Source organism: Emys orbicularis, chromosome 8 (genome assembly GCF_028017835.1).
Source record: "Emys orbicularis isolate rEmyOrb1 chromosome 8, rEmyOrb1.hap1, whole genome shotgun sequence".
Classification (NCBI taxonomy): Eukaryota; Metazoa; Chordata; order Testudines; family Emydidae; genus Emys; species Emys orbicularis.
In genome coordinates, this window is record NC_088690.1 from 62,323,273 (window position 1) to 62,350,641 (window position 27,369).

Consider the following 27,369-nt stretch of genomic DNA (forward strand, 5'->3'; position numbering starts at 1 on the left):
AGATGGGGCTACTATAAGGTGGGTGCATAACTGGCTGGATAACCGTACTCAGAGAGTTGTTATTAATGGTTCCCAATCCTCCTGGAAAGGCATAACAAGTGGGGTTCCGCAGGGGTCTGTTTTGGGACCGGCTCTGTTCAATATCTTCATTAATGACTTAGATATTGGCATAGGAAGTACGCTTATTAAGTTTGCGGATGATACCAAACTGAGAGGGATTGCAACTGCTTTGGAGGACAGGGTCATAATTCAAAATGATCTGGACAAATTGGAGAAATGGTCTGAGTTAAACAGGATGAAGTTTAACAAAGACAAATGCAAAGTGCTCCACTTAGGAAGGAAAAATCAGTTTCACACATACAGAATGGGAAGAGACTGTCTAGGAAGGAGTACAGCAGAAAGGGATCTAGGGGTTATAGTGGACCACAAGCTAAATATGAGTCAACAGTGTGATGCTGTTGCAAAAAAAGCAAACATGATTCTGGGATGTATTAACAGGTGTGTTGTGAGCAAGACATGAGAAGTCATTCTTCCACTCTACTCTGCTCTGGTTAGGCCTCAGCTGGAGTACTGTGTCCAGTTCTGGACACCGCATTTCACGAAAGATGTGGAGAAATTGGAGAGGGTCCAGAGAAGGGCAACAAGAATGATTAAAGGTCTTGAGAACATGACCTATGAAGGAAGGCTGAAAGAATTGCGTTTGTTTAGTTTGGAAAAGAGAAGACAGAGAGGGGACATGATAGCAGTTTTCAGGTATCGAAAAGGGGGAGTGAGAAAACTTGTTCACCTTAGCCTCTAAGGATAGAACAAGAAGCAATGGGCTTAAACTGCAGCAAGGGAGGTTTAGGTTGGACATTAGGAAAAAGTTCCTAACTGTCAGGGTGGTTAAACACTGGAATAAATTGCCTAGGGAGGTTGTGGAATCTCCATCTCTGGAGATATTTAAGAGTCGGTTAGATAAATGTCTATCAGGGATGGTCTAGACAGTATTTGGTCCTGCCATGCGGGCAGGGGACTGGACTCGATGACCTCTCGAGGTCCCTTCCAGTCCTAGAATCTATGAATCTATAAATTTACTGGATTAGTACCAAATCCCATCTGCAGCACATCCTGGCTATCCCAGAAGGTCTCTCTGTGTTTGGGAGAGTGGAGAGGAAAGATGCTCCCCACTCCAGTTGTGGAGGTGCTGAAGTAGTCAGCCAGATCCTGTTGTGACAGGAATATGAGGCCAGGAGGATCAACAGTGGAGTGGGGCCAGACGATTCACTCTTTTGTCAGCGAACAGGCACCCCAGCAGTGCTGAACTGGTACCCACACCAAAAAAAACCCACTCAAAACTAGAGCACGCCCTCTGCCCATTCCGCCCACACATAATCCAGCACCATGATAAAACTTGGTAAGAGACAGACATTAAACACAATAAATTAATGTTATTCATGTATGTACTGAAATATAGTATATATGTCACATAAGATTTAAGTATGGCAATGAAAAACATAAGCTGAAATAACCCTGTAAGAAAAGCAGAAGAGTTGCTGATGAGAGATGTTTAGATCTGATATAATACCAGGCAGAATACTAGTTTTCTGTAAATACAGAAAATATACATTTATAGACTAATTTTAAGCCTCCAAGGTGAAATGGTTAAATTTTTGCCACCAACACAAAGAAGGGAGCATGTGTTCTCCATATACCTTTCTTCCTCATACTTAGATCAAAGAAAATTTTACAGCCAACATTTTCAAACTTGGATGAGGATAAAATAACTAATGTTTGGGAAGTGTTAACATTCTCTGGTGATGGTAATAAGTACTTACATAGATCTGCTGCTAGAAGAGTCTCTGAATCTATGTGGAAGCAAGATTTGCTCCTTAATACAAAAGTGTTGCATTTCAGATTGCAAGCAATATAGAAAGTCCCCAAAATTATGTCTTGTTCTACTTAATATATAACCATAACAGAATTAAAATGTTTTTGGATCAACTCCCAAGACACAGAAAGCAGAATAAACCCCAAGGAAAATACTGCTCATGCAAAACAAGGATTTCAGATCATTACCAATCCCAGAGCACTAACAAAAACATCTGCTTTGAATGTAACACATATATTCAGCTTCTGCCTAATAAGTAGTTTGGCTGGGATTAACTGTGTACAGTCTTGAATCATTCTCACACAGATATTGTACAAGGCGTGATGACAAGGCCATAGTCTGGGTTTAGTTTTGTAAACCTCAGGTGGAATTTGGGTTTGCAAGATCAAAACCAGGGCGATTTGCATCTGGGTTCAATGTTATCTAAACCAGAGTTCAGGAGGATAAGGCTAAAAGGCTCCAGTTTTGGCCCATCTCTATTTCCAAAGATCACTTTACATTTTGCAAGTGGTCTATTAATAATACAACTGGTATAAACTTCTTTTTGCCTATTGCACATACCTTTTGCCTATAACCACATACAGTAGTCTAGTCCTACTACAGCTTTTAATTCATTTTCCACAAAAATAAGTAGAACCATTTCTGGTAACCAAAAGGCCATGTTAACTCATCCACTTATGTGACAAAAAAGTTTCGAAATAATATTCAGTATTAAGTAACAACTTAATATTCTCTGAATATTTACAGCCTCTCATACACAAATGAACATGCGCTTTTATATTGATAAATCAGTGTGCTCTTTGTGTCACAGAAATATATCAGCTCTAGAACAATGTCCTGTTAGAAGAGTTATGCTCTTTTCGGTGTGTTACCCATGTACTATATAGTAAACATGTACAGTAACTTCTCAATTAAAGTCGTCCCAGTTAACGTTGTTTCGTTGCTGATCAATTAGAGAACATGCTCGTTTAAAGTTGTGCAATGCTCCCTTATAACGTCGTTTGGCAGTCGCCTGCTTTGTCCACTGCTTGCAGGAAGAGCAGCCCATTGCAGGTAGCTGGTGGGGGCTTGAAACCAGGGTGGACCGGCAGCCCCCATCAGCTCCCCGCTCCCCGTGCAGCAGCCGCCCAGCAGGCTACCAACTGCCGGCAGTTCAGCTGTCCCTCCCCCCACTGCCATGTGCTGCTCCTGCCCTCTGCCTTGGAGCTGCTCCCCAAGCCTCCTGCTTGCTGTGCGGGGGAGGGGGGAAAGAAGGGGGCTAATGTCAGGGTGTCCCCCTCTCCCCAGCTCCTGCAGCCCGCTTACCCCATCTCCATAGAGCAGGGGGGACACACGACAGGGCTCAGGACAGAGGGAGCTTCCTGGCAGCAGCTGCCTCTCAGCTTGCTGATGAGCTTGACAAGGCAGTGTACTTAAGAGTGGGGTCAGTGTACTTAAAGGGGCAATGCGCATCTCTCTCTCACACACACACGGTGTGTCTCTCTCTCTGCCATGCTGTCTCCTCTCCCTCCATTCGTGCTGCCTTGTAGAGTGTGACGTTACATTAACAACGAGTTAACCCTTGAGGGCTCAGCCAATTGCTAGTTCATCATTTAGCAGTAAGGCATTCCCTGGAAATATCCCACCCTCTGACTTCACCACCTCAACCAAGCTTCACAATCATCATTGCTGTGTACAGTATTAAATTGTTTGTTTAAAACTTATAGTGTGTGTGTGTGTGTGTGTGTGTGTGTGTGTGTGTGTGTGTGTGTGTGTGTGTGTGTGTGTGAGTGTGTTACTCTTTTGTCTGGCAAAAAAAAAATTCCCTGGAACCAACCCCCCCCCATTTACATTAATTCTTATGGGGAAATTGGATTCGCTTAAAATCGTTTCACTTAAAGTCGCATTTTTCAGGAACAGAACTACAACGTTACTGTATTAAAGACTTTGGTAGTCCAGTAAAGAAGCACAATTTTGTTACAAGTCTCATCTCTTCTTTGAGAAGTTCACATTTATAACAAGAAAAAATAATCAAGTAAATGTAAAGTCTCAGGTAATTAATCTGCTTGTCATGAAAATGCAAAGTTTTAGATATGATGTGGCAAACTGGAGCTACAGCATATTCTCCATTTTTTCTTTAATGTACTGTGGATTTTAATAGTTTCAATCAAGAATGAAGTAGGGATTAGACATAAGATTTTGTTGAACATGTTATATATCCTCTTCAGCCCAACCATGCAAACACTTAAGCAGATGCATAATTATGCTCATGATAATCCTATACAAATAGTACAGTTATTAAAGCTTCTGTGCATTCCTCTTAATTATAATGGGACTACTTATAAGTAAGTTATGCATCAGACTAAGTGTTTGAAGGACTGGAGCTTTAGATACACCTCTACCCCAATATAACGCTGTCCTCGGGAGCCAATAAATCTTACCACGTTATAGGTGAAACCGCGTTATATCGAACTTGCTTTGATCTGCCAGAGTGCGCAGCCCCGCCCCCCGGAGCACGGCCTTACCACGTTATATCCGAATTCGTGTTATATCGGGTCACGTTATATTGGGGTAGAGGTGTATTACTCTGATTAAAATCTACAACTAAAACCTGGACATGCAAACCCACTAAGCTAAGATTCCTTGCAAATCTAAGACTCCCATTAAAGTTAATGAGAGATTTGATGTGTAAAGAAAGCATCATTTTGTAAGTGATAAATATCTATATTAAGAAAAGGCCACATTAAAATAATCTAAGTTATTGAAAATGTTGCAGTGTTATATTGACTTTTTAACTGAAATCTCTTGAATTAATACACACATGGTTGTAAAGAAGCAAATTTTTGCTGGTGCATACATCTTCAACACTTGAAAACTGGAAGAAGAAACATCTTGCAGAGGAAAAAAGAGACAAACAGAATATTTTAACAGGGAAAACAGTGTCAACGAAGAAAAAGTTGTGGGAGATCAACTCCTTTTTATGTCAAACCATGTATACATTTCTCTAGTTTACTTGATACTTAGTGCTGCAATTCTTCAAGTACAGTATCCACATCTTTTGCAACTGCCCTGTAAAAATCCTTTAGAACTGGATAATGTACATATAGATACAGGAGGTCAGCTTCCCAGTGAAATCTCTCATTTGCTGCTCTTAAATCCATATTGTAGTAGATTAATGCTTACACATGTAACATGAGCAAATGACTACAGTAAAGTAAAGGCTTACCACTGAAATTAGAAGTGCTTTAAGGCACTCTATGCTTATGTTCACTATGCAAGCCTGTGGGTATGTGGTTTCTGCATCCCTACATACAACAATGAATAGTACCTCTATATAAAAATCTGTAATACATACTTGATTCTGATTCACAGGTCAACCATAGCATAAATCAGGAGTAGTTTACTTTCACCTTTCCATATATTTTTTAAATTTTAGGGGGCAGAGTTAAGGTTGGGTGGATGGCATACATCAGGCAGGGTGATCATGAGAGATAAAAGGTGATATGACATGTGTAGTCTAGTGCAGAAAGAACTGGACCGGGAGCCAGGAGATCAGGATTATAGTCCCTACTTGGCCACTGACTAGCAATGTGAACTTAGGCAAGATTCGTCTACCCTCTGTTTCCCTTTGTCTTGTCTATTTAGAATGCAAGCTCTTTGGGGCAGGGATTGCATCACACTATGTGCTTGTACAATGGGGCCCTGATCTCAGAGACCTTGAGATACTACAGTAATACCAAATTCCAAGATCCCTTAACTATTCATTTCCAAACTTGGTAAGGTTTTGACTGATTGCAATTGTAGGATTTCTGTAAGAAATGTGTAGTATTGGGTTTTGGATATATACAGTTTTAAAACCTTTTGTTCAAGATTTTGTTTAGGAATTTCCCTGTTTTTGAATAAGTGCAAAAAAAGTTAATTGAGTTGACATATAATATCCATAGGAAAAGATTTGGCATTTCTCATGTATCCCTCTAAAGCATTACCCTTCCATGCTCTCTCTCTTGCCCCATATACACTCCCCTAGAAAACTAAAAAGCAATTTTCCACAAGGCAAACAAAACCGAAATAAACAAAGTTTTCAAGCCAGGCCAGTGTAGAGAGATTATGAGCCAAAACAGTTAGGAAAATCTTGAAAAAGTGAAGACTAGATAAATTTTCAAGAAATCATGGGCCTGATTTCAAACTTCAACCATTTGTGCAATAGCTACATGCAGAACGTGTGGTTAGAATGAAATTCCAAGCATGGAAAGCTGCAGCCCAAAAGGAATTTTCAGAAAGTTATGAGCATCTGAAAAGAGTTAGTGGAAACCATTCTGCAGCCTTAAATATAGGTGTTCAAAAAAGATGTACGAAGTGGCAAGTTTAAGATCTTTAAAAGGCTCCTGTGGCATGAGACCACAGAAATAAAGAATTGGGGCTAGCAATGAAATTGTTAACAACTACAGTTTAAACAACCTGACAAAGAGCTCAGTGTGGTTCAAAAACTTGTCTCTCTCACCAACAAAAGTCGTTCCAATAAGAGGTATTACCTCACCCACCTTGTCTCTCTAATATCCTGGGACAACATGGCTACAATTACACTGCATACATGTGTATTTCCAGTCATTTCACCCTTAGTATATTTTAATCCACCATTGGGTAAGTCAACAAAAGCATGGCAAGGACATTTTTTCTTTGGGACACTACCACAGATTTCTTCTATTTTTTTTTTTTTTAAATAATGCTCCCAGGAAAACAGCCAAACGAAGAGACATTATCGAAGTATACACCTGAAACTTTAAGATTCACTGTGCAAAAGTATATTTTGTCTAATATAGAATATGCTCCTTTTGGTCTCAAAAGAATTCATTTTAGAAAGGAGAATAAAAAATAGTTTTACAAGATCCCAGGGTGTTGCTGGTATCTGTCTAGTCACTTGCATCCTTCTACAAGAACATGAACAGGATGTTTTAAGTCATGAAATAATTTAAACATGGAAGCTTCACTATTTTAAGCTGTGATTTCTTTTGACATTTTCCCATTCTTTCAACATCTTGAATTCATAAACAAGAGAAAGACGACTCAGGCTAGCCTGAAGGTCCAATGGCACTCTAAACTGCAACACAGGAAACCAGAATTCAGAACAGAACTAGATCTTCATGATTTAACCATTCAGGGACTGGACACCGAGAGGGTCAGACAATCTAGAGAAGGAAGGACTGAATGCGTGTCTTTTAAACACTCCATCCTATCAGCAAATAAACTGCAAACCGAAAGAGACTGATATAAAGACAAAGCCCCTTCCCTCCACTACAAATGTCTAGCCACAGCTCTATTGTTGTGAAGGTATACACTCACACCATACTAAACTCTATTTTCAGTTACACAGACCTCAATACCAACGACATGGAGGATAGGTCCCAGTCTGGGTTGTGGCCTTCTATTTGAATGGAAAGTGCACTGGTTAAGGATTTGAAAGATCCTCTGCTGTTTCTAAAATGTGGTGGCCACTGTGATGATTGAAATATGACCATGTATATCATTGATATTGCCACTGTTAGACAACTGCAACAAAAGTTGTACAAAGTATATCATGTAAGGTGTCATGGAAAAGTTATTATATACTAAAGATGATTATCCTGTTTAAATCCATGTATCATCACTGTATCTGAAGTTATGAATATTGGTTATGTATCTATATGTTAAATGTGTTGTTCCTAGGGTAACACCCATAAGGTAATTTACAGCCAGTCTAGCCAGCACATTGTGAATGGACTATTCAAGTTTCATGGCCCATTAAAGGACACTTTGCTCTAACAATGGGCTATAGAAGAAACTCCTCCTGCCCTGTGAGTCTTCCTGTGGACGGCTTAGCCTCCAAACTGCCAATGGCTGCCCCTGTGACTTTACAAGCTGCAGTCTATAACATCACTGCTACCAACCTGATATAAGAACATTAGCCATTATTGAATGTATATGATCTATTGACTATTTTAACTCTCTTCTTCTTTTCTCTTTTAAATAAACCTTTAGATTTCAGTTAGTAAAAGACTGGCAGCAGTGTGATTTTGGGGTAATATCTGAGTTATATATTGACCTGGCTACGGGGCTGATCTCTTGAGATCAGAACCATCCTTTGATTAAATTGGTTTTCAATAACAACTCATCAGAAAGTCTAGCATCTGGATGGTGAAACAAGGACTGGGATGCCTAAAGGAGACGGCATTTTTGACTTCTTGTTAACCAGTGTGGTGAGACAGAAGTTTATTTTTGTTACTGGCTTGGTATATCTAATGATAAAATAACTACCAGTCTGAGGTGAGTCTGCCCTATTTCTCAGCAGTTTGTCCCGAATCTGGCATCCTCAGCTGTAACCCACTAAGGCATGGTGATAGCCACTTGGCCATTTTTAGTCACACATGATCTCTCAACAGCTTTTGTTATGGATGACCAGGATTATTGCTTTGGTGATTAAGGAATTTAGTTGCTGGGATATCTGTAACTTTGGTGGTTCCAATGAGACCTGGGAAAATGAGACGTGATGCAGATGTATATGCCGTTTGGGATGCACACCGGAGCCAGAGAGTTGGGGCGGGGACTTTGGGGAAGGGGTTGGAATGGGGGTGGGGCAGAGGTGGGAAGAGGCGGGGCCTTATTGAAGAGGTGGTGTGGGGGCGGGGGTGGGGTCGAGCACCCATGTGAAAGAGGGGAAGTCGGCGCCTATGCTCACAGGAGGTGGGGGCTCGGAGTCTTTTTAAAAGAGGACTGCCTTCCCAAGTTTGCATCTGATCTGGAGCAGCTGCAATGGCATGGTGGTTTGCAAAAAGTATGCACAGAGGACCAAGCAGCCGCTCTGCAAATGTCCAATATAGGAATATCATTTAGAAATGCCATTGATGTGACTTGAGCTCTTGTGGAATGAGGTCATACCCCTGAGGAGTCATAGCCTGGTCTACTTTGTACTCTGTCATGATACAGGAAGTTATCCACCTGGAGACTGTTTGTGAAGAGACTGCTTGGCCCTTCATTTGAGTTGCATATGAAACAAACGGACAAGGCAAGTTCTCTCCAGATAAAAAGCTAAACATTGCCTGTCATCTAATGTGTGAAGACACTGCTCCTCTGGGGTTGAATGCAGCTTAGGGAAGAACACTGGCAGAGATATAACTTGATTCAAGCAAAATTGGGAAACCACCTTAGATAAAAACTTAGGGTGCAGCTGCAGGATTAACTTTGTCTTTGGAAAAAGGCATGTAAGGAGTTCGCCACCATCAAAGCCTGCAACTCGCACACTCTCCTTGCAGATGTTATTGCCACAAGAAAGGCAGTTTTCTGACACAGAAGAGAGTAAGAAGAAGTTGCCAGAGGCTCAAATGGAGATCCCATGAGAGCCGCTAAAACAATATGAAGGTCCCACGAGGGAACCAGCTCTCTAACCGATAGGTGGAGATGAAAGACTCCTTTCAAGAACCTCACTGCCATGGGGTTTGAACACACTGACTTCCCATGGATTGAAATCACCGTCAGGTGCACTCTCAGTGAACTAAGTGCAAGACCAAAAGACTGAAGGTGTTAACCAATTACTCCAAGTAAGATGTCCTGGATACAAGCCAGCATTGGTTGAACTTCCCAGGATAATGACCATAATGAGAACCACTTCCACATGGCTGAATAGGCAGCCTTGGTGGAGGACTTTCTACTAGTAAGCAAGACCTGCCCCAGACCGCCTCTGAACATCCTTTCTCCTTATTTAACTATGCAGCATCCATGCTGTGAGATACAGGCAGCCAAGCCTGACCGTGATGCTGAGTTAGGTGGTCAGGATGAAAAAGAAGGGACGGGGGGCCAACCAATAATGCAAGGAGGTCTCAGACACACTGAAGCAGTGAGAATAAGCTTGGCAGGGTCCAATTTCAGCTTGAGAATGACCTGCAGGATGATCGGAATCGGAGACAAGGCAAACAGGAGTGTTGATTCCCAACGCAGGTGAAAAGCATCCGTCAGGGAGCCCAGACCAAGACGTCCCTGGGAGCAAAACAGCCAGTATTTCTTGTTTGCTATGAGAGGCAACAGATCGATCATTGGGATACCATAAACTGCAAAGATGGACCAACTGCAGGACACTGAGCTTCAAAGACTACTTGTGATTCAGACAGAAATTCCTGCTGAGGTGATCCATCAGATGACTGTGGATTCCAGACAAGTGATTGGCCATGGGCATAATGTTTCCCCCAGTGCAAAACAGCCAAAACCTGACTGTCTCCTGACAAGCAGGTTGAAGTGTGCTTCCTGCTACCTGTTCACATAATATATTTTGGTGGCATTGTCAGTGAGTATGAGAACCGCTGAACCCCAATGTGATCCTGAAAGGTCTGAGAGGCACTGTAGATAGCATGAAGCTCCATGACATTGATCTGCAGAGAAGCTTCCTGTTCTGACAACAGGCCTTGAACTTTCAGCAAATCCAGATGGACTCCCCAACCTATTAAGGAGCCATCAGCGACTATAGTCCTGGTCAGTGAAGGCCAAGTGAAAGGAACACCCTGGCACTCATTGTCCTGAATCGCCCACCCTGTAAGGAGACCGGCATCAGTGGAGGTAGTCAGACCAGCATGTCCAAGAGACAGACCAATTTCAGTCACATCTGAATAGGATGCAGGCGCAGCCTGGCATATTGAACTACCTGCGTGCATGTGGCCTAGCAACCACAGCCCGCATATACCTGAGCTGTGGTTGAGGAATGAGACTGCAGCTCCGACATAGGTAGTAGATTGCCTGGAATCACTTGGTCGGTAGAAACAATCTTGAACTTTTTGAGTCTATCTAGGCCACAATGAACTCGATTCACTGAGCTGGAACCAATGTTGCCTTCCCAGGTTCAGGATGTGTCCTAGATGACTGAGTAGATGTAGAGTGATGTGAACAAAAGAGAGGACTTCCTCTCTGGACTTGCCCCTCAATAACCAATCGTCTAAGATATGAATTCCCTTTACCAAGAGGTTCTGTGGTGACAATGGGGGAGCCATCCCCGATGAGGCAAACTGACGGTCAGACTCATCTGAAGCCCAATAAGGTGGCAAGTTTGGTGCCAAAGAGGAGTGGGGAATCAGCACCAGCAGCATCAAAGGAGACACTGCCACATGGTACCAGGAGAGGCATCAGCACCGAGGCTGATACCGAACTCGATGATGGGATCTGCCACCAAGACAATGGCGGTGTCAAAGGATGCACCAGCATCAAGGGGCCTTTGGTGCTGGGCCTGGCCTCAACTTTCTAGTCTGCAGGCCAGATGGTAGACACACAGACCCAGCGAATTTGCGACATGGCCAAAAGGTGACACTTAATTTGTGCTTGGAATTCATTTGATTGAAACAGGGAAGAGAACCAAAACAAAAATATGGTACCCTCAACCGTATTAACACAAACTAAGAATTTGTACAATTTTCCTGCCCCTGAAGGTTTACCCACGGGAAGCCACTATTTGGCCCAACAGCATTACTGCAATGAATTCTTTCAAATATAAAAATTGTTTGCTGCAATAAATTAATGCGAGAGATTAAGAGCAGCTCAGTTGTAGACTTGTTAATTTTTTTGCCTTAATACACAAATCCTATTACTTATTCTCCTATAATAAAATAGCTAACAGGAAAATGAACAATTTAATTGGTTAATAAACATTCCAAGCCCTGTGGGTACCCTACATGCCTTTCATAGGTCAGGACAAATTTGCCTATTCACTGAAAAATATCATTTGTCCGTTTACAATTCTAAACTTAGAAGTCAAACAAGGAGAACTGCCAGAAGCAAAATCTGGGGGAAAAACAAATTAAATATAAACACACAAATTGGATAATACTTTAAAAGGTTGCATACTCATAATTAAAAAACTCCTATAACTGGGTGCAGGTATCTGAAGAGGTTCACATCTGAGGTGTATGAGAATTCAACATAGTTGCAGGTCCATGCCTTTTTCCATGCAATTACCAACACATGGAACACCCTACCCTACTTTTTATTTAAATGTCTCCTGAAAACTGACCTCTTCCATGATGCTCACAATAATTCATTAATTTATTCATTCAATTTCAGTAATATTCACTCATCTCGATCTTCCTTTTCAAATTAAATATTTATAGAAGGGAACAAGAACAAAGGGGAGAAAAGAAAAACAACAATACAATCAAAATGTGGGCATGCCTTAAGTAACCATATATATTTGTATTGCCTCAGAATGTGTCACATTCTTCTCAAGTGGATGGGGTTTGGCACTGCAGAGAAGGGCCAAGTCTGCATTTGTCCTGAGATCTGATAAAAATCACACTGATCTCATGGAATCCATAGGGGGCTGGGGCATTCTTTGTCCCACTTTCCCCCTACCTCCTAAGTCAGCCTGGCTGAAAAAGCTGCATTGTCCTTGCATCCCACCTGTGCTACAAACTACCCCTTGAGGGGAGTTTGAAGTTCTACACCAGGAGTCCACAGGAATTAATTGTGAAATGGTAAGCATTAATTCTTGCCTGTATTTTCCCATGAGTTTGCTGGAGAACAAAGTTCTGTTGTGTTCAGTGCTTTTCTCCCTTCTCCCAGACTCTGCTCCCTCAACACTCAAAAATTCAGGGAGCCTTGATCACAATTAACAGAAGGATTTCCGCAGTGTTAGAGGAAAGGAAGGGAGGATGTGATGTTATTTAAAGAGCAACTCCCTTCTAACTCTCAGACGCACTAGTGATTTGACAGAATCTTCCACTCTTTTCTCCCCTCTGAGGCTCAAATCCTTTTCACCCTCGAAGGCATCAATTGCACCTAAGCAGAAGCCAATCTTCACATATCTTCTTTCATACTAAATGTAAAATCAGATTCAAAGTACCAATACAAATACTCAGGAGAAATGGAATAGCAAACGCCATGGCACAATATATGCAATCTATACACATTTGCACAAGGGGAATCTTATACATAAATGTAAGCAATTTTGCTTTGCTTAACCTGCAGTACAGGACATGTCCTCATTTCAACCTTTTCATTCTAATTTTTTGCTTTAGCAGCTAATTTTTTATTATTGTGGGCCATTTCCTAAAATGTTTCAGAGGACTCCAGCATTCTGATGCACAGGGAGAGGTTTTAATGTTCATTTTATTAACCAAGTTGATTTTATGACTTGGTTGGACATGTTGATTTATTTGGTTAATATTTGTACTGTTATTTCCTACATTTTATTTTTATTTCAAAAGGTCTGTAGGCACATGGAAGTGAGGAGTATTCCATTAACAAGACATTTATGTGACTTATAGTTAACAAAGAAATAGAAATTGCAACAATGGAATAAATTTAAGAAAATAAATCAGAGTTTTCTCCTTAATCTGGATTTCACATGCAAGAATGTAAGATCATCATACTGGGAGACTTTGTGGAAAATCAGGACATGAGACAAATTGGGCAGTTGCCTGACTGACATAAGAAATATCTACTGTACTTCCTTTTGTCCATCAAAAGGAATTAAGCCTCCAGTGGAATCCTCCAATGCATGCTAAGGAAAAGAAAAACCTTTATGCAAACCTTACAGAGAATTCCTTTATTAGAGAACCCCTTCTTCAGAGGAGCAAACTTAAAAATAAAATAAAAATTATAGGTAGCCATGCTTGCTTTACAGGCCAGCCTTTGACCAATATTCTGGCACATAGCAGTAAGGGACCTACTGGTTGTTAACTCACGAGTTAGAAAGTTCAGCAACCAGTCTGACAGATTCCAAGACATGGAATGAGGGTGGGTGAGGTAATATCTCCACAGCAGCCCCATCTCCAGGACCTACATAAGCAATGCCCTACTCCCATCCAGCATTCACAATATCCACCCCTCCCGACTCCACTCCAACACAGAGGTTCCTGCAGCCTAAGGCTGCAGTAAACTCATGTAACTGTTATAAGAAAGAGAAAGCAGGGACCAGAAAGAAGGAAACAAAGTGATCTCCCATTGAGTGGGGACATGGGTGTATTCAGAAGGAGTTCTGACCTACCCCTCCTGCAACTGGCCTTTAGAAACTCTTTCCCACAGCTGATCTCTCCAAAGGCTGAGAAGAGGAATGGGGAGGTAAGTATCACAGATTCTGCTTGTTGGACAAGAAGCAAAGGCAAACCACCTGATATACTCTCTGCTGTAGCATCTCTAGGGTGGAGCACCAGCTCAGAATTCTAACTGCTAGGTAACAGAGTTCCAGCCAGCTCTCTAAACAGAAGTTCAGTATGGCCAGGTTTTGCGCCCTTATATGACATAAGACTGGCTTCATATGCAAAAGAACTTTCCTCTCCACTGCTATTTGCACAAAGGTGGCTTGCAGCGAGGGCGCTGCTAGCAGAAGTGAATTAGTCCCTAGATTTGTAAACCATCATGCACACCTGTGGTGCTATAGTAAAAATTTGTTAAACTAAGAGCTAGTCTACACTGGCAATGCTAAAGCGCTGCTGCGGCAGCACTTTAAAGTGCCTTGTGTGGTTGCGGTCCACTTCAACCGGGGCGCAGCTCCCAGCGCTGGGTCAGTTTACACTGGCGCTTTACAGCGCTGCAACTTGCTGCGCTCAGGGGTGTGTTTTTTCACTCCCCTGAGCGAGAAAGTTGCAGCGCTGTTAATTGCCAGTGTAGACAAGCCCTAATATTATTTTTGAAAAGTAAAAGATTTGTTCAACTTTAAGACATTTCTGTAACTTGCGGAATAACTGTTAACTCTTATTACCTTATTAAATAATACCCACAGTTAGTCATCAGTATGTATAGGGTCAATTAAACACCTTTTACCAGTTAATATCTATGCAATATGTAATTTGCTTTTCCCCACCTTGTCACTGCTGCAGTGGAATTCCAAGTGCATAACTGGAAACTGTCCTTCAAGAAAACAAGCAGACCTTCAATATGTTTTCTCTTTTTTAAAGATTTCATTCTAATCTCAAGAAAACAATAGCACATCTAGATCATATGGCCCTGTTTAGAAGAGAAGTTATGCAGTTTTCTGGATTCCATAAACTTCAGTAGGTCACATATAGGGCTCATTGACTGGGTTGACCAGGAAGGTCAGAGAAGAGTATGAAAGGGAAGAGTATCCAATTGAAGATCATGGAGTTATGAAGCTGCTATGGGTGACATAGGTGGGACAAGCCAGGGAACATAGTTAAATGAGCTTTTTCATTTATTTCTTGGCTGCCATTTCCTGCATATCTGGGATATGCTGACCAGGCTCAGGGCATCTCCTACCTTTAGTTTTATATAGAATACTTAGGCTGGGTGGGATCCAAGTCTGCTTCTGAGAATGGAGTAGGATTAGGCAGCCATAAAAAGATGAAATCAGCTAGAGGAAATTCTCTGGAATAAAAGCAGCTTTATTGTAGCTGTGATATCCTAGAGGCCCACAGAGCATATGCAGGCTACTCACCCATGGAAATAATTATAAAGGGCTGGATAAGCATCATAATCAAAAACCCAAAGCCTCAAATGCAAGAGTCACATTGCTAGCACACATTTTTGCATACTCAAATGATGGTAAACGGTAGGCAAACTAGTTAAAAAAGCAGTAGTAAATCTGAAGAAAAACCTTTTTTTGATACCAATCCTGCAAGTCCTTATATAGTTGTCCCATGGATCAGGCACTTTTTCAGTTACAATGACTCATAAAAAATAGATTTAGAGAAAATCAAAAAGATGTTAAAAATAATAGAAAGCATTCTGAGCCAAAGTAGTGATTTAAGAGTTTTGTTAAGTTGCTTAATATCACCACACACAATTACAGGTAACCTACTAAGGAAAAGAGGTTAATCTGTGATTTTGTTACATTTTTATATTGTAACTAAAACTGCCAGAAAATATTTTTCCCCCTATTTATTTACATTATACATTCAGGTTTTGTCTATCATGTTTCACTTAACAAATTTTGCAGATGACTCAAGATATCGCTTGTTTATCATGTCACAAATACCAAACAAGTAACATCTATTCAATTCAGAGGGAGTGATTTTTACTCAAACTGATTTCTTGTTTGTTTTTCTTAGCAGCTACTGAACTCAAACACCTAACAAAAAATTGGAAGAAAGGCTCTTTTGCTACACATTCACCCTTTCCTTTCAAGTAGGTGCTGTAAAATCTCCCAAACCACATCTTCGGGTCCCCTAAGGAAGGTTGATATTTGAAGGTTAAAAAACCCCAAAACATTCATTTATTTTAGAAATCAAGCCCTTTAGAGCTATCTTAATACTACACTATCAGTAAATAAAAATGAAGAGGCAAAGACCCTCTTCAAGTCACCTTTAAGACTTGAACCACTGTGATGCATACCAAAACTAGTAACTTGAGACTTTGGTGATAGGTACTCTAGTTCTCCCCCTTCTTACCTTAAAAATTAGCTTCTTTCATTAGAGACTGGCATACTGCTACTTCACCCTCCCATAGGCAGCCTTAACTACAAGCTGAATTATGAGTATGTGGGCACAGACTGGTCTTAGGCCAATAAATAGGTTACACTTCCCCAAAAAGGTGAAATAATCACCATGTAGAGTTTAGCAAAACTAGCTGCAGCGTGAAGACCAAAGCTTGATTCCATGCACTACAGAACAGTTGGGGACAGCTATGAAATATCCACTGGGTAAAATTTTCAGAAGGCTCTTAATCCCATTTTCAAAAATGATTCAGGCATTTACAAGATGGATTGATTTAAATCACCAATTTTAATCATTATTTACATCAGCAAGAAATCATTGATTTTAACCCTGTTTTGCATTTATACTTCAGCCATTTTCCTAAAGAAAGGTTTGTTCTCATTGGTTGGTACAACCATTAAAACATATTGATTTGCAAATAAATATAACCTTTATACTAAATGTGGTACTTTTTGCAAACAGGAGAATACCCTGTATTTATACACACTTATTTAAACAATTGTATAGTTTAACATAATTAAGAATATGAATAAATGTATTTCCTTTTTATTATTAGAAAATGGTTAATGATACATTTTTTATTTACTAGATTATTAATTTTTTACTGCGGATTTATGTTGATTTACATTTGGATGGCAATTGGAATTAATTTGAAAATGCACAAGAAAAACATTTAAAAATTGTTTATCAATAAAATAAAACTACCTTAAATGTGCTGAATACAGATTTATTTAACAAAGGAAGTATAAATTGTAGTTAGTGAATTGTCAGATTGGAAATCTGGCCTATGGTGACCAGGAAATAAAAAAAGGTATCTGGGGGCCAACAGTGCTAATAGGCAACTAGCCTGATTAGATACTTTTCAAAATCCCACTAGGAGCCTATCTGCATATTTAGGCACCTAAATACCTTTGAAAATCTGGCCCCTTGTCCTTCAACTTTTAGACTTAATAGATTTAATTCTCTTTCACACCTGGTTTTTATTCATAGATTGGATGAAAACATGTTTTCCTGTTTTTTCAACTCCCGGTTGGTTCCTCAGTTTTGAATGAATTAGTCCAAATGAAGAAAATATTTTCTCTTCATCTGCTAGATAAACTGAAAACAAAAGTAATTAAGGCAAAAGCTTTTCTGCTCAGCAGAAACTGAAAGTAAATGTAAATACTAGCATTCACTCAATTGCAAAGATTAAAAATAATATAGATACTGAATGCGGTATTGTGACTTTATAAAGCTTAATTGACTGCAAAAGTTAGAGATGTTACAGAGAATCCCCCCTGAGTCTCTGTATCATAAAAAAAGCTGAACTCATTAACTCATTAACATTTGAGGAGGGCTCATTAAAGCAGCATTTTTCTTTTATTTATTTAAATTATTTTAATAGATTATAGTAAATTTAGGCCTTAACATAAGCCATTTTAAAAAGGTTTTTAAAAACAAAAAATTAATTTAAATAAACTCTTATTTTGAGTTCTTTTTAAATAGATTTTTACCCATCCTGAACACTTAGGAACCTAACTCTCACTCTCTTTCAATGAGACGTAGGCACCAAAATGCCTAAAACTCTTTTAAAAATAGAACCAAACCACTTTAAGCACTTTTAAAAATTTCACCCATTGTCTTCAGAAGGGAAGGAATAGGTTCATCTGTCTAGACAACTATGAGATATACGAGGTAAAGACAAGGGTACCAAGGAATTCCTCTCAAATTTTATCTGGAGTATTAATCTGGGGTAATTATCAACCCCAAATAAGCTTAGCTAGACTAGAGGAAACTTCCAAGTGGCACTTAAACCTGCCTCACCAATACACAATATTAGAAACAAGGACAGACACATGATGTAGGGAAAGCAACAACAACAACAACAAAAAATTAAAGTTTTTTTTTTTTTTTTTTTTTATTCTAATTCCTTAGTTGTCACCCATTTGGACTTTCAGAGAACAAAGAATAACATCAGGGAACTAAAGCCAAGTCTGGTTTTGATATACATAATACTACTTTATTCTTTTTATTTTTTCTTACTTTTCTTACAGTTTTAAAAATGTACAGGGGTTCAGAACCACCTCAATAAAACAATGCGTACGTTTTTATTTTTAAAGGGACTACTGTAGTCAAACCATTGGTGTGCAAAGAGGGTTGACTTCCATTATGAAAAGTCATAGGCACAATTTCATTATATGCATTTTGGTAAAATAAGGAACTATAGCGCAGCTGTTAAGAGGAGCAATAGTTAGGCCTTTTTAAAAAAAAACAAAACAAACCACCATCTGAGAAAATGGCACCTTGGGTCAAAAGTAATATTTAAAATATTTCACTACCTACCATACTATATCTGAACCCCAGGCAATTTATTACACATGTAGTGCCCTTGCAAAGTATTTTATTTAAGCGGTGAACCTGAAAGGCAATACAAAAGGCAATACGGAGGCTCTTATCTGTATTTTATACTAAATTGTCTCTCCACCTCCTCCTCTAATAAATATCTATTTAATAACTGCACAAAAGTATTTCTCTTAGAGCAAGTAATTCTTTTTTTAAATCCTGTAGACTTAAAATTGACCTACTCCATATGCTATGAAACATTAGGCACAGACCACATACTTTACATTTTCTTTTTTAAAAAAATACAATATGTGCAAGCTAGGTTCACACGAAGGATTGGCAGCTACAACAGTAAGCTATTCAGACCCCACAGAAAAGTTATTTTCCATTTAAAAATTTTTTTTAATTCACTGAGCAGTGATGTTACACTGCTGTGTGTGGTTATCATATTTGCATTAGGATTATTTGTGTAACTGTTAAAGGAAAAGCTTTAGTACATCCTAAAGGACACCACATCAATACTGTGTGCTAATTCAGCAGGATCCAGAGAACGAAGTTTGTAAAAGTTATTAGAATATGGTGAATGCAATCATCAAGCTAGTAAAAATAGCCAGAATTTTCTGAAGGAAGAAGTTATTTGAAATTATGTTTATCTGACAGGCTCCTTCATTAACTAAGTCACTTCTGAATAATGGAACCCAGGGTGCAGGGCATGAAAAAAAAATGGAAATGGGGGGGGGGGAGGGAAAGCAGGCTTTGTGGAAGCTGCACCAGAAATGCAAAAAATAAAACTTTAACTTTATCCAAAAAGTGTACCCATCCGTTTCTTTAATTTGTATGAGGTTTTGGGGGGAAGGGAAAGGGTTTAGCGGATATTTGTACAACTGAAAATAGTACAAGACACAAGCAAAGACTATGTGCAGCTGATTGTTAAATTGCAACATTTATTATGCATCCTCTGTTGATGTCATTTATGGAGAGCCACCCACTGTTTAAAAAAGTTTATTTTAATGCGAGAGACTACTGTATATCCTGCCACATATATAATATATGACTATTTCTCTACAAGGAAAAAAATTTAATAAGTCACTAATTTATCCTAAGGGGGGCCTGCTTTGAAGTGCCTGTTATATCATGCCCTGTGGAAGATATGAGATATTGATTTCTTTCATCTTCTGTTAAATTTCTGTCATACCACCACACAATTTCACAAGACCCATATTCATAATAATTTGTGTACCCTTTCAGTGCCCTTTAATAGCAACCTTTCCCTTTATTCCGAATTACTTCCAAACCCACATCTCATGTCATAGGAACTATTCAAGTAAATAGTTCTGTTGTGGCAAATTTCCAGATGTATCAAATGCTATCCAAACCCAATGTCAGATTGCATTTCATTAGTTGTCCCAGTTTTCTTTAAATGGAGCAGGAATTAGCCCGTTTTCTAGGTTTGGGGTCCCGTACATCCTTGTCTTTTAAACACATACAAGATGAACATATTGTCTCTGACAGTCTCCGGAGTCCCAGCCTGAAAACACTGTTGGAGAGGCTATATATCACACAGTTGCAGAAACTATTGCTTATAGCAAGCCATGTTGTTAAGAAGGAAAGTGCTGGATTATCCAGCACCCTAGAGCTCTCCAGCAGAAAGTATATGATATAGGGGAGCCAAAGCATGTAAAACACACTGGTTATCCGAAATAAAACCATGGCATAGCGGCGGTCAGGGCTGTGCCCAGTCTCTCCAGCAGCATCCACTTCATGGCTAGGAAAACGAGCTCTCCGGTCATTTATCTCTTTGGTGTGCTGCCGGCAAATTTTGAAGATGTGGAAATATGTGAAGCAGATTACCAAAGCAGCTGGAGCATACAGTAAGCACACAATAAAGCCAGTAAAATAAGCATTGGTGAGCCAGGAGATAGCACACCATTCAAAAATATCACCATGGTAACCAGGTTTCCCCCAACCAAAAAAGGAAGGCAAGAAGATCATACAAGAGTATATCCAGATCAAAATGATACAGATTCTCAAGCGACAAGGCGTGACCAGTTGATTATAGGAGAGAGGTTTTGTAATAGCAAGATAGCGGTCAACACTGATGCAAGCAAGACATGCCATGGAGACACTCTTCAGCACAGAGATGATATATCCAAAAACCTGACAAGTCAAGGACTCATGGACACCCGTAGAGTAGTGAAGCAATGATAATGTAGGAACCAGGCAGCTAACTCCAACAAAAAGATCAGCATAGGCCATGGTCTGAATAAAATAGCTGGTGGTATAATGATGTAAGAGCGGAGCACAGTGAAAGACAAATATTACAGTTAAATTACCAGCAATAATTAAAAATGTTAGCAAAACAATAATGACTGTCTCAAGGATGCAGATGTCGACTGCATTGTAGTGGCCAAATCCTAGCGGACAAGAGAGATGCTCAGACACATTCACAATGCTACTGCTCATGTTCAGAGTCCTCCATTCAGTCCATCTGGAGTGGTTCATGGTTTGGGATTCGGGAACACTGCAATCGGAGCTACGGTGAGCAAGTGACCTGCCCAACATCAGCTAAACTCTGCTTCAGAGTCTCATGATCTCGTTTTGTAGACACGGCCAGCACTTTTCTCAGGGAGGTTACAGTCTCATAGCTATTGATGCCTCTTCAGCATCAATGCAACACTCTGACACACCTTAGCTTTGAGGAAAGAAAAAAAAAGCCAGAAAGAAGAAAAAAGGCCACTGACAGGTTTCCTCCAGTGCTCTTGATCCATCTTTGTCAAACACAAGGCACTTCTAAAGAAAACAGGTTCTTTTTACTGTATTTGTGGAAGATGAAAATAAAAACAAACAAAAAAAAGGCAGGGGAGGGGGAGAGACAGGAAAAAGTCAACTGCCTCAAAAAAAAATTCTGTGATTGTTTTTTCCTGAGAAAGGCAGTTTCTTTGGAATTAGCAAGAAAAATACAAAGAATAAAAAGGGGGAAATGTCTCAATACAACACAGGTTTCATGAATCAGCAATCTTTAGAAACAAATTAATGTTTTATGTTCATTTAAATAATTAAACCACAAAATGTCTGGAAAACCAAGGAAAAGTTCACCGTATTGTGCTGTGTCTTTTGGCTCTGTTCAGGAGATCTTTTCTTCATATATTCTATTCATTAGAGAGGTAAGGAAAACATTTCTGTCCAGGGTAATTCCAATAGACTCACCACAGCTTGTGTATGAATAATGAATTTTATTTGGAGGGAGAAGGGTATGGGGAAAGCCAGGTTTGTCCTCTGACTCCCAGGAAGGAAAACATACATCTACCTGTACACTGAGAAAGATCATGTGTAATCACTTAAAAATCAGAAAAATGTAAGCATAAATTTTGGAGCTTTAAGTCAGTATTCAAAACTCTCTTAAACAGTTACGGTCCACTACAACTATCAATGTCAGCAGCACAATCCAAGGTCCTCACAGACAAAATAAATCCTTCTTGCATTTCATTTCAGCAGTGATGATCAAATATAATTTTCTTCAGAAATAATGCCATATCTGCTACAGTGGATCAGTACAGTGAAGTTCATGGGTATATCCATGATATTTCTCACCTCTGTAGCAACACCTGAATCCTTTCACAAGCTCCATACAACAAGAACAGAAACTTCCATCTGCATTCTGCTGTGAAGCTAATGAAATGCTGATCAGACTAGAAAAGCTGCCATTGTTTACTCCATTATTCTGTCATTCAGCTTCATCTTCTAGGCTGCCACAGACTTTCTGTTTTTATTAGACGATTAGCATGATAAATCACTGCTTTAAAAACCAGATCTTCTAATAGCTGGACATTACCTGTTAATTGTATTTGCGGTTATGGAGCAGCCATACGTTAAAGAAAGCCTCTTCTGTATTCATTTTTGAGTAACTGCTTGATTAGTGCAAGGACCATTAGCTAGGTTACTAAATGTACACAGTCTTGTTTTTAAAAAAAAACCCAGAAATACTAAAAATATCTTTAATCCTAGAATTCCTGAGATTAGGAAGAGGCAGACAAGAACGAATCAATCCAAATAAAAAGATTTCCAAGGTCATGTAGCTATTATATTAGCATTTGTTTAATGTCCCTTTAAAAGTACTGACATCTCACTGATGCTTTTGATAGTCTTCACTGTCCTTCTGAAGGAATTTCATTCACTAGAAAAGAAACATTTTCTCCACTTCTGATGCAGTAGTTTGATAGAAAGCATTCTTTTGAAGTTAATTTTCCAAGGTGCACCATCATGCTGTACAGAAGGTTCTTTTTGATTTTATAACATCCCCAAAACACTTGCCAGTTGTTCATTCTCTCTGTTTATAAGTAATTTAATCTGTTACAAAATTACTACTTTTTAAAAAAATTCTCTTGCTACAGCAATAAACCAATGTTTCTCACCTATGTTCATTCTTATCAGCTGCTACGGTGAATTGCTTGATACAGAAGTCCTATTTACTGTGAGGCTGTTACAAGGATGCTGTCACTATTCCTCACATTCTCTCTCAAAATTATTGCTTGCACCTGAGCCTGCTGCTCCTCTTTATCCTTAGCTGATGCAGAAGAACTCACTATCAGAAAGGTGACTCGGTCCTTCTGCCCCAATCAACAGCACAGCCAATGGCTAAAGCAGCTGAAATTGTCACTAGGTAACAGTTGCCAGGCACAATGCAGGCTTACACAGCAAGAGGCAAATAAGAATGACAAATTAAGACAATGGAACTGACCATTTCCCTATAATATATTAATGGTATTTGGAAACTTCTGAAAGAGGCTTCCCTTCTAGTACTTCCACAGGGTTATATCCTGCAGATTAGCAAAACATGAAATTATTCATAGATGTACCTTTGCATACCACATAGAAACTACCATAATATTACTATAACAATCACCAGTTAAAGCAAGTCAGCAGTAATCTAATCCTTATTGGCAGGAAAGTCCTATTAATTATTAAACAAATAAGTGCTAACCTTCATAAAGTCAAACTGATTGTTTTAAAAATCAAAAACATGCTGTTCTATTTTGATCTGTAAAAGTTTAAAATCAGCTTCTACCCTCTTATCAATTCAAATTACTGAACTATTTAAACAACACAAATGTAGACACGTTAATATAACTACAAAATCATAAAAAATACATTTAAGCAATGTTTAAGATCCAAAATAAATACCCAAATGCAAAGACATTTAAAATTAAGGCTCAAACTAGCTAATTAATTCGCTCTATTATGTCTAGATATGCAGAGGTCTCAGCACTGTATATTTTTGGAGTATACAGCATTATCTACTGCAATACCTAAATACAATGTTGAGAAAGTTATTCTCAAAGTATTTGTTAGGAATGAATCTAACATTTATTGCTTCTAAATGTTTAAGTGATTTAACATTAACCAATTATTTGTTTTAGTTTAACGTAAAAAAAAAAAAAATGAGGGGAGTTACCAATGGATTTTAAAGGGATAAATTAAAATAAGTCCCTAAAATTATTCAAAATGTGTAACTGTATATTTAGTAAATTATTAAAAAAAGATTTTTGGTCAGAACAATTTTCTTTCCGTAGGTGAGTGTGAGACAACGTAACAGACCATTGTAGTGTTAAAGTCTACAGATTTTTTAAACTCCATTAACTGATTTATGTAATACCAATAGATATTCATGATATTATTCCTCTTCTGGTTATGGATATTAAATATGTGTTTTGTCATTCCATGATACAAAATGAGCATAAACTAAAATGATTACATTCATACTAGACACATTTTTAACACAAAATTGAAACATTCAGTATATTCAGAAAATACCCAATCATACACCAATACAGCACAGCACAATTTTGGCTAAAGACCAGCAAAATACATTTGTCACAGATTTGGTTTTAGAGGGTGAATAAAATAGAATAAAGTATCTAATTACTAAGTCTTGTAATTCTGCTACATCAAACCACAGACCAAATTTGGCAAAAGTTGCTCCTGGGTTAACACCTTGTATTGCAAATTCAGCCTGGAGCAAATTTTCAAGGCTGAATGACAAATCTCTGGAAATCAGAACTGCATACAGAACTGAAGCAACGTAACTACGAAATACACTGGTATAGCTGTGCTACTGTATTCCTCCAGTTGAGGGATTTAAGAGAAATATTAAGCAGTACATTAGTGCAATATGAAAGATATTCCAATCACTTGCTATTGTAAATTGCTTCAACAAAATGCTTTAGAACTAGATTGAGCCTTTAGGCTCAGCTCTGAGTAACACCTAGCTGCACCACAAGGGTAGCAAAGGAAAGGAATTTTGACTCCTCTCTTTTCCCACTTGCTTGCAGCCAGTGATGGGGTGAGGAGAAGGCTTGGGAGAGGAAAAGTGGATGAGACATCCCTACTCCTCCCTTCCTTCTGCTGGACTCCACACATGATCCAGGCTAAAACTGAAGGGCTCGTCTACACCTTTTAAAACACTGAAAATCAGACACTTCAAATTTAGCAGCAGTTAAACCTAACATTACGGGAATCATAAAAAGGTAAATTTAAAAAAATAAAGTTTACATGACAATAGTTTAGAAACTTACTGATTTCTAAATAATAACAGCCATACTGAGTGAGACCACTGATCCATCTAGCTCAATATTCTGACAGTGGCCGGTTGCCAGATGCTTCAGAGGGAATTAACAGAACAGGGCAATTATTAAGGATACAATTTAATCATAGAGGTCATGGAAGTCACGGATTCTGTGACTTTACCAGACCTCTGTGATTTCTTTGGCTTCAGCTGTCAGTGGCTGTAGCAGGGGCCAGATCCGTATGCTCCCCTAGCAGCCCCCCACAGCTAAGCCAGAGATGGGGCTGTGTGCGCCCCCTTCCCCCTCTCCGCCCTCCGTGGCTTCAGCTAAGCTGTACACCCCACTGTGGTGGAGGGGCTCAGGCTGTCAGTTCCCCCCGCATGGGGCTCCAGCTCTCATTCCTTCCTCTTCCCCCATTTGTCCTCCTCCCAGTTATTTTTAGTAAAAGTCACAGACAGGTCACAGGCTCCCTCAAATTTTTGTTTATTGCCTATGACCTGTCTGTGACTTTTACTAAAAATAACTGTGACAAAATCTTAACCTTAGCAATTATCGAGTGATCCACCCCCTGTTGTCCAGTCTCAGCTTCTGGTAGTTAGACATTTAGGAACACCCAGAGCACAGGATTGCGTGCCTGGCAATACTGGTTAATAGTCATTGATGGACCTAACCTTCATGAACTTATCTAATTCTTTTTTTAACCCAGTTATACTTTTGGCCCTCACAACACTGCCCGGCAACGAGTTCCACAGGTTGACTATGTGTTGTGTGAAGAAGTATGTGTTCTTGTTTGTTTTAAACCTGCTGCCTATTAATTTCATTGGGTGACCCCTAATTCGTGTGTTAAAAGACAAGGTAAATGACACTTCCCTGTTCATTTTCTCCACACCATTCATGATTTTATAGATCTCTATCACATCCCCCCTTAGTTGTCTCTTTTTTAAGCTGAACAGTTCGTCTTTTTAATCTCTCTTCATATGGAAGCTGTTCCATACCCTAATCCTTTTCCTTGCCCTTCTTTGCACCTTTTCCAATTCTAATCTATCTTTTTTGAGATGGGGTGACCAGAACTGCATGCAGCATTCAAGATGTGAGCATCACATGGATTTATAAGGTGGCATTATGATATTTTCTATTTTATGATCTATCCTTTTCCCAATAGTTCCTCAGATTGTCAGGTTTTTTGACTGCCGCTGTGCACTGAGTGGATGTTTTCAGTGAACTTTCCACAACTCCAACATCTCTTTTTTGAGTTGTAACAATTAATTTAGACCCCATCATATTGTATGTATAGCTGGGATTATTTTCCAATGTGCATTACTTTACACTTAACAACACTGAATTTCACCTACTATCTGTCACCCAGTCACCCAGTCTAGTGAGATCCCTTGTAACTCTTCACAGTCAGTCAGCTTTGGATTTAACTATCTGAGTGATTTTGTATCATCTGCCAATTTTGACACCTCAGCATTCACCCCTTTTTCCAGATCATTTATGAATATGTTGAACAGTACTGGTCCTAGTACAGATCCTTGGGGGACACCAGTCTTTACTTTTCTCCATAGTGAAAACTGATAATTTATTCCTACCCTTTGTTTTCTGTCTTTTAATCTATGAGAGGACCTTCCCTCTTATCCCATGATTGCTTAGTTTTCTTAAGAGCCTTTGGTGAGGGACTCTGTCAAAGGCTTTCTGAAAGTCCAAGTACACTATATGCACTGGATCATCCTTTTCTACATGCTTGTTGACATCCTCAAAGAATTCTGATTGGCAAGGCATGATTTCCCTTTGCAAAAGCTATGTTGACTCTTCTCCCCCCAACATATCATATTTATCAGTATGAGAGAATTTTGTTCTTTACTACAGTTTCAACAAATTTGCCTAGTACTGAAATTAGGCTTAAAAGCCTGTAATTGCCGGGATCGCCTCTGGAGTCTTTTCTTTTTTCTTTTTTTAATCAGCACTACATTAGCTATCCCCAACTGTCTGGTAGAGAGGCTGATTTAAGTGATAGTTTCTTTCAAAACTCGTGGGTAAATACCATCTGGTCCTGATGACTTATTACTGTTTAATTGATCAGTTTGTTCCAAAATCGCCTCTGCTCACACCTCAATCTGGTGTATTCACCTTGTATTTACCTGTGACATTCTGAGTACATGTCCCAGACCTGAAGAGTTCTGTGTAGCTCGAAAGCTTGTCTCTCTCACCACCAGAAGTTGGTCCAATAAAAAATATT

At 39.3% G+C, this 27,369-nt stretch overlaps 2 protein-coding genes across 2 annotated transcripts in view; both read right to left on the reverse strand.

Annotated features, from left to right (window-relative positions):
• The window catches only part of RABGAP1L (RAB GTPase activating protein 1 like), a 525,385-nt gene that overhangs the window by 282,849 nt on the left and 215,167 nt on the right, over positions 1–27,369 (reverse strand). The gene's annotated exons all lie outside the window — the stretch shown is intronic.
• Positions 19,987–21,132, reverse strand: GPR52 (G protein-coupled receptor 52). The gene has a single exon (XM_065410122.1). It carries the CDS (start codon positions 21,130–21,132, stop codon positions 19,987–19,989), a length of 1,146 nt encoding a protein of 381 aa, XP_065266194.1.

Excerpts from the sequence above, each read along its gene's own strand:
- GPR52 (XM_065410122.1), bottom strand. The coding sequence starts at position 21,132 with ATGTTGGGCAGGTCACTTGCTCACCGTAGCTCCGATTGCAGTGTTCCC.